The sequence below is a fragment of the Cervus canadensis genome, chromosome 11, assembly GCF_019320065.1.
Source record: "Cervus canadensis isolate Bull #8, Minnesota chromosome 11, ASM1932006v1, whole genome shotgun sequence".
Classification (NCBI taxonomy): Eukaryota; Metazoa; Chordata; class Mammalia; order Artiodactyla; family Cervidae; genus Cervus; species Cervus canadensis.
In genome coordinates, this window is record NC_057396.1 from 76,251,915 (window position 1) to 76,260,105 (window position 8,191).

The window sequence follows — 8,191 nt, forward strand, 5'->3', positions numbered from 1 at the left end:
ATGTGCCACACTACGGAGCCTGGACTAGAGCCTGAGAGTCACAGCCACCGAGCCTGTGTGCAGCGGCCACTGAAGCCCGAGAACCTCCAGCCTGTGGTTCCCAACAAGAGAAGCCAGGCCACTGCAACAAAGAGCCGCACCGGCTCACTGCAGCCAGAGAAAGTCCGCACCAGCAACAAAGACTCAGGGTAGCCGGAAAGAAATACTCAACAAATAAAAATAAAAACCTCTGGTTCTTAGGGTCACAGCATCGCGCACCGGAACTTGGATTTGACCAGAAGACCTTCCAGGCAGGGATCAATATTCAGCCAGTAACCTCAGGAGGCCTGCTGCAGGCCGTGAGCTCTCGAGTCTTCCCCGGCCCCGTGCAGGGTGTTAGGGATCCGGGCTGCTTCTCCCGCCCGTGTGCCAGGGGACTCGCTTGTGAGTCCTCCCCAGGCTCTAAGCTGGAATCCCCACGGCCCACTGCTGTGAAGCAGGGCGGTGAGTGGATTCAGCCCGCGAGTCAGGACTTGGGGGCTTAGATCGGTTCCCTGCCAAGTCTACCTCTGTGTGACCCCGTTTTCCCTGAGAACCCCCTTCTCCGCAGTAAAATCAACATATGGCCCAGCACCAGACATGCAAAGATGTCTCTGTGCCTGGGTGCACATGGCCGAAAGGATATACACCTGTGATCACAGTGTCTGTTTGTGGAAGGTAAAACTGGGTGAAGGAGGCTTTTTCATTTATCTAATCTCTTGACTCTTTTCATTTTCCGTAAGAATCATTTGTTGTGATTTTTAAAGTGAATGGGCTTTCCCTGATAGCTCAATTGGTAAAGAATCTGCCTTCAATGCAGGAGACCCGGGTTAGATTCCTGGGTCGGGAAGATCCGCTGGAGAAGGGATAGGTCACACACCCCAGTATTCAGGCCTGGGGGATTCCATGGACTGTATAGTCCATGGGGTTGCAAAGAGTCAGACACGACTGAGTGACTTCCACTTTCACTTAGAATGAATAGCTAGAAAAGTCCTGTTCGTTCCTGCTTTACAGGAAGTCACACTTTCTGTCCACGGTCCCGAAGGGCAGTGGCATCTGGCTCAAGACCGTCCTGCCTGTGTCTTCCTTATGCTGCCGTGGGAATTTGGGGGACAGGAGTGCTGGGCACCCGTTGACCCTTTTAACCCCTGAGTCTCACCAATGCTGCCCAGGCTGGTAAGGAAACACCCTCACAGATTTCCTTGCCTTCCTCCTGCTGGCATCTGATCCCCACTGGCAAAGGCTACCACTCCACTGAAGCAGGTCTATCTTTTCTCGGATCCACTGCTATCAAATGTAAGAGTTATCACTAAACATGGTAAATACCCAGCTTCTTTTGAATTTATGACACGAGGTGCTTGTTCCTAGGTCACAAGTCCAGACTGTGGGAAAACAGTGTGAGGACTTGTCCTTGTCACAGGAAGATGCACTCAGAGCTGGGGGGAGAGCTTTACTCTGAGAACAGTCTTCTCCCTGGCGAATCATCCCTCCCAAATTATCTTATAATAAACCGGGGACACTTCTGGATCAAAGAAATGCAAACATAAGCACGCAAAGAGATGGGAGGGAACCCCAGAGGGGCACTAGGTTTAGATTCACACCAACTCGGCGAAAACGCAGAACTTGAGCCAGCCCCTGAGCCCATTCCACTGAGTGAACACCCTATTTTGTGCCAGGAAACGTGCTGGGCATATTTCATCAGTGGCTGGAACCTGAACAGCTTTGTATCACTTTCATCGTGCAGCAGACGAGGGAAGTGGACTCAGAGAAGAAAACCATGCTAGTGGGAGCATCCAAATGATGAAATGACAGAGTCTGGGCACCAACTCGTGAAGGCGAGGCCGGTATCCACCCCTCAGGGAAGGGAGAGTCTTGCATCTCCACACAAGGTAGGGTGAATAAACCTCTGCTCCCAACACACCACTGCCAACAGGTGTAACTGGAGGGACATCACTGCTCAGGTAGTTCCCTATGCCCTCTCCAAGAGCCTTCTTAGGACCAAAAGTCCTCGGAGAGACAAAAACCAAGAAGACCCCGAGAGGCTACTACAGCACCGAGCGGGAGCTGGCTGGGGCCCACGGCCGGGATCAGCACCATCGAGGCGGTGAAGCAGGAGGTCCAGGTTCCACGGCAGCAGGCTGGTGATGCAGGCGAGAGCGCTGAGCGCCTCCAGCGGGAGATGCAGGGAGAGAGGTGGGCCCGGGGCAGGGCAGGCTGAGGTGGCCTCCTTGAGCCTAGGATCCAGCTGGCTGAAGGGGAGCTGGACTGAGCTCAAGAGCGCCTGGCCTCTGCCCTGCAAGAGCTGGAGGAAGCCGAGAGAGCTGCCGATGAGCCCGAGAGAGGCATGAAGGTGTGAAAACCGAGCCTTAAAAGACGAAGAAAGAAATGGAACTCCGGGAAATCCAACTCAAAGATGCTAAGCACACTGCACAAGAGGCAGACCGCAAGTAGGAAGAGGCTGCTTGTAAGCTGGGGATGCGAAGAACTGACTCCTTGGAAAAGACCCTGATGCTGGGAGAGATTGAAGGCGGGAGGAGAAGGGGACGACAGAGGATGAGATGGTTGGATGGCGTCACCGATGTGATGGACGTGAGTTTGAGTAAACTCCGGGTGTTGGTGATGGACAGGGAGGCCTGGCGTGCTGCAGTCCATGGGGTCACAAAGAGTTGGACACGACTGAGTGACTGAACTGAACTGAAGCTAGGGATTATGGGGGGACCTGGCAGCACAGAGGAGCGAGCCGAGCTGGCAGAGTGCCACTGCTGAGAGATGGATGAGCGCATCTGACTGATGGAGCAGAACCTGAAGTGTCTGAGTGCTGCTGAAGAGAAGTACCCTCGAAAAGGAGACAAATACGAGGAAGAGATAAAGATTCCTACCTATAAACTCAAGGAGGCAAAGACCGGGGTTGAGTTTGCTGAGAGATCAGTAGCCGGGCTGGAAAAGACAATGGACGATTTGGAAGAGAAAGTGAAATGTACCCAAGAAGAGCATCTCTGTAAGCAAAGGATCCTGGAGCAGACGCTGCTCGACCTGAATGAGATGTAGAGTGCCTGGTCGCCCCCTGCCGCTGCTCCTCCACCGCCCCGACTCCGCTGAGAACAGCCTGTCTGAAGCTCACCTGCAGACTGAGGACTGATCTTCATTTAACTGGAAGCCCGCTTCTCTCCTTCTGCCACCTCTCCCACCCCCACCTCCGTGTCCCTTTTGCCAAATTGTCTCTGCCTTTCCCCAGATACCCCAGCTGGGCTAGAGGTGGAACACCTTTGGGGATAAAGTTTAAGGGAATGTGAGCACAGTTCAAAGTGTCTTTAAAAGCCTGCTGTGATGTACACATTTTGTAATTACCTTTTTCTGTTGATGTAAGAACAATTTGTAAAAACGTTCCAGACAATTCCATGGTTCTGAAGCAACAATCTAACCCTTCTCTCACTTTTGGAAGGTAACGTTTCGGCTTAATGCATATCGCCTTCTCCAGCAGTTCAGTTCATTCCCTCAGTCGTGTCCGACTCTTTGCGACCCCATGGACTGCAGCACCCCAGGCCTCCCTGTCCATCACCAGCTCCCGGAGTTTAGCCAAACTCATGTCCATTGAGTCGGTGATACCATCCAACCATCTCATCCTCTGTCGTTCCCTTCTCCTCCTGCCTTCAATCTTTCCCAGCATCAGGGTCTTTTCAAAGACCTTCTCCATAGGGGAGGGGAAAAGGTATGGGCCTGCCTTACTGAGAGCCTTTCAGCCCAGAGAAAGACTCTATTTGGGGAAACCTCATTGCTCTGGAAAAAGTACATGCCAAACCACAAAGATGATTGCAGGAGGAGTTAGCCAAAAAAAAAAGTGCTGTTCCAGTTTTCAACTTTATGGTATCTTTGAAACCTTTTTCCTCTCTTTTTTCATCAGAAGTGACCCAAGAAATTTAAGATGGTGAAACCTCTGAAACCAAATCTTTGTCCCAGCTCTACCCTGTTCTCAACCTGAACTCATAGAGTGGATCATGTGCCTTATGTTGAGGTGAACACATTTGCTCTCCTGCCTCCTTGAAAGACAGGAAAGAAAAGTATGTTTTGCACTGATTTAACCATAGGAAACTCATCTCATCACCCTTTTCTGGGTCTGAAGCTGCTGTCTCTAAAAGTGCCACCTCATTGTGGTTTGTATCGGTTACTGCTGGACAAAGCTTGAAGAGCTTATGTACAAACCTGTTTTTAAATTTTGTATTATTTTGGAACTTTGTTTCTTTGGGGTCGGGGCACACCGGTGACCCCCGTGGCTGTGAGAGCTCTCTACAGCCTGTGGGCTGGCAGCGTGCTGATCTTTTAAAGTTTCTTTCCCTACCCAATCCCCCCTTTCGGATGAGATTTCAGTGAGGTCTGCTAGGTGAGTATGCTGCAGCTTAATTTCCTTAAAGTGTTCTTTCGTTTGGTGTGGTCTCTTTGGGGATCCACCGGGAGAAAAAAACAATGGTGTAGCTGTTCTGATACTGAAAATTGATAAACATTTTTTTTAAATAAAGAACAAGTCCCTCCCTGATGGCTCAGATGGGAAAGAACCTGCCTGCAATGAGGGAGACATGGGTTCGATCCCTGGGTTGGAAAGATTCCCCTGGAGAAGGGGATGGCAACCCACTCCAGTATTCTTGCCTGGGAAATCCCATGGACAGAGGAGCCTGGTGGGCTACAGTCCACGGGGTTCGCAAAGAGTCAGACACGACTGAACGACTCAGCACATAAATTTCCCCTCCAAAAAAGAAGAAGAAGATCCTGACATTGCATAGAAAGAAGAAGCCCTAAACCAAGATCAGTGGATGGAAACTGTGCTTTGGCAGCAGATGAGCCTGGATTCAAATGCTGGCTCCAATGTGAACCTGCGGTTTGGGGTACTTTACGTGACTTCTCTGGGGCCTATTTTCTAACGTGTAAAAAGAGACTACCATGTGTGTTAGTCGGACTGTAGCCCGCTAGGCTTCTCTGTCCATGGAATTCTCCAGCAAGAATACTGGAGTGGATTGCCATTCCCATCTCCAGAGTAACTTCCCAACTCAGGCATCGAACCCTGGTCTCCTGCATTGCAGGCAGATTCTTTACCGTTTGAGGTACAGAGAGGTCAGAAAGAAAAAAGAGAGAGAGACTGGTGAGAGTTTAAAATGGGATTATAAAGCCCTAGCGTAGGGTATTTAGAGCAGCTGACGATCTCAGGGAGGGGGCCCTAGAGAGCTCCTCGCAAATACAAGGGAGGAGAAAAGTTCTTGGGCCCTGGATAGTCGGTGGGTCTTCAGGTCATTCTCCGGTCTACTCTACCCCGCACTGACCTCAAGCCTGGAATCAGCTTCATGCACCTCGGTGCTTGTGATAAGAAACCGCCTGGCTCCTCTGTTGGGAGGACTTCCAGAAAGGCGCCTGGGCGGGGCCGCCTGCTTGGGGAGGGGCCTGAGTAGGGCTGAGTCCCTCCGGGCTTTGAGGCTGAGCCTATTTCAGCTCCAGGCCGGGGACAGCCCCCCTCAGCGACCTCGGAGTCCTGGAGGAGATGAGGGGCGGCAGGCTGTCCCGGGTAAGCTCACCCCCGGCCCTGGGCCTGGGCCTGGCGCCCCTGCTGGTCCTGCTCTGGGCCGGGCCAGGCGGCAGGGCGGACGGGGGGCTTTGGGGCTTCCAAGGCTGCAAGCAGCAGCTGAATGTGTCGGTGCTGGGGGCGCTGCCCGGGGTAGGCTGGGACAACCTGCGCAACATGGAGCTGGGGCTGGTGCTCGGGCGCGCCTACTCGCAGTGTCTGACCACCGAGGACGGCGAGTACCTCATCCCCGACGGCATGCTGGCGGTGCCGCGGCGCGAGAGCGTGGTGCAGACCCGCGCCGACCTGATGGACAGCTGGGTCAACTACACTGACGCCTGGGCGGCTTCGGTCAACGCGGACTTCTCCTTCCTCTCCATGCTCAACGGCAAGTTCTCCGTGGACTGCCAGAACGTCCGGAGGTACAGCCTGCAGTACCAGACGGTCACCACCCGCGTGCAGCGGCGGCACAGCATGTATTCTGTGAGGGTCCAGGGGACCCCCGACTTCCACCCCGACTTCCGGCAGCGCCTGCTGACCCTCAGCGACCACCTGGAGAGCAACCAGACCCGCGAGGCGGAGTACCTGGCGGAGATGCTCGTGCTTGCATACGGCACGCACGTCCTCACCGAGGTGGAGGTGGGGGCCACCCTGGTCCAGGAGGACCAGGTGAGGCGGCAGCTGGTGGGCCACGAGGAGGAGGAGAGGCTCAACATCACCTTCGCCGCCTCCGCCTTGTTCGACCGGAAGGTCGGGGTGAGCGACGCGGTGTCCTGGGACAAGCAGAGCCAGCTGGTGCAGGCATACCAGCGGGGCACGGTGGCCTCCAAGATACACAGCCGCGGGGGCCCGCCCTTCTACGAGGGCCTCACCCTGCAGAAGTGGCAGGAGGGCGTCGCCAACCGGCTGGTGGCCATCGGCCGCTCCGGCCTGCCGCTGCCCGCGCTGCTGCAGCCCGAGGCGCTGCCCGAGCTCCCAGCGCCCGCCGTGCGCCGCGTGGAGGCGGCCGTGAGCGGCGCCATCGGCCGCTACTACGCCGTCAACATGCACCCCGGGTGCGTGAAGCGCGGGGCCCCCAACTTCGACCCGCAGGCCAACGTGGACGACGGCTCCTGCACCGACGTCCAGCACGCCAACTTCAGCTTCGGGGGCGTCTTCCAGGAGTGCGAGGCCATCACGGGCCCCGAGGGGGGCCGCCTGTGCGCGCCCTTCACCGTCCCGAACCCGCTCACCGGTCGGACCTCCTGCCCGGCCAACTACACGGCCAGCCTGCTGAGCAGCGAGGTCAAGGTGTGGCGTGAGAGCAGCCACGCGTGCTGGCTGCGGTGCCCCACCTGCTTCCTGTTCTTCACTTGCTGCCGGAAGCTGTGCGGCCTCGTGGAGGTCCAGCGCGTGGTGCGCGTCAGCGCGTCCTGGTGCGCGCCCTCGGGAGCCGCCCAGCCGGCCGCGGCAGGCCTCCTCTTTGGAGGCCTCTACAGCCCGGGCCGCCCCAACGCGCGCACCGGGGCCCAGGCCTGCCCCTCGGCCTTCTCCCCGCTGACCCTCCTGGGTGACCTCAAGGTGTGCGTCAGCAGTGACTGGGAGCTGGGCGCGGCCCACGCGGTCCCCTTCGGGGGTTTCTTCAGCTGCCAGACGGGCAACCCCTTGGCGGCCCGGACGAGGGGCCAGGGCCCCGAGCTCCTGAAGGAAATCTTCAACCTGAACGTGGCCACGGATAGCCCCATGACCTGCCCCGCGGGCTACAGCCAACACCCGGCTTACCTCAGCAGCGGCTGCCAGATCCTCTACTGCGTCCGGGCCGGGTTCCTCTTGGACCCGCAGCAGCTCATGGTCCGGCTGCCGCCCTTTGCTGCCCGCCCCGGCCTGCTGGGCAACAGCAGCGGCCGCAGGGCCTCGGTCCTGGTGGACGCCAGCGGTCAGCAGGCTTGGGTGAAGCTGCAGGGCTCCGGCCGCTGGCGGCAGGCCGATATCCACGACCCAGCCCTGGCAGCCCTGCTCCTGGGTCAGGGGGGTTCCCGGCCCAGTGCTGGGGCCATCGCGGGCGCCTGCCTGGGGGCCGTCGTGGGCGTGGTGGCTCTAGCTCTGGCGGTAAACTGGGGCTTCAGGCGCTACCAGAAGCGGGGTTACAGGAGACTGCCGGAGGGCATCCTGGCAGAGGAGCAGACAGTCTATGGGACCGCAGAAACCACTGCGAGCCCAGGTCCGTCTGACTGCTCAGAGAATGCCAACAATTCTGTCTAGACTTGGACCAAACGGCAGCATCCTTCGCCCCTGGTCAGAGATTTCTTCCAGTCTGTTTCTTCCACTGCCTGGGTGACCACAGGTGAGATACCTGCTCGTAGAATGGGCCCCGCTTTCTCAAGGTTCAGGGACTAAATTGTACTTTCTCAAGTTGGGCCCCAAATCACCGAATTCAAGCTCGATTCCTGGAACAATCTCTTTCCCTGAAGCCCTCTTGTTGCGAGCACCTCCGCCCGCATTCTTCTTGCCATATTCTTAGGTTGGGCACTTTCTTTGTTGCAAAGAGCCAATAAACCCAACTTTGTTCAAATATAGGTGTGTTCCTGGTGTTCTTTGGTGGGGGATGGGACGGGGTAGGAGGGGAAGCAACAGACAAGGTAGGATCAG

The 8,191-nt window shown here is 56.6% G+C and overlaps 1 protein-coding gene and 1 pseudogene across 1 annotated transcript; both read left to right on the forward strand.

Moving 5' to 3' along the window:
- LOC122449388 lies at positions 1-3,066 on the forward strand (annotated as a pseudogene).
- Positions 3,067-5,542: 2,476 nt separating this feature from the next.
- LOC122449389 (macrophage-expressed gene 1 protein-like) lies at positions 5,543-7,804 on the forward strand. Its single transcript, XM_043480893.1, has one exon. The coding sequence runs from the start codon at positions 5,543-5,545 to the stop codon at positions 7,802-7,804; it is 2,262 nt and encodes a 753-aa protein (XP_043336828.1).
- The last annotated feature ends 387 nt before the right edge of the window (positions 7,805-8,191 follow it).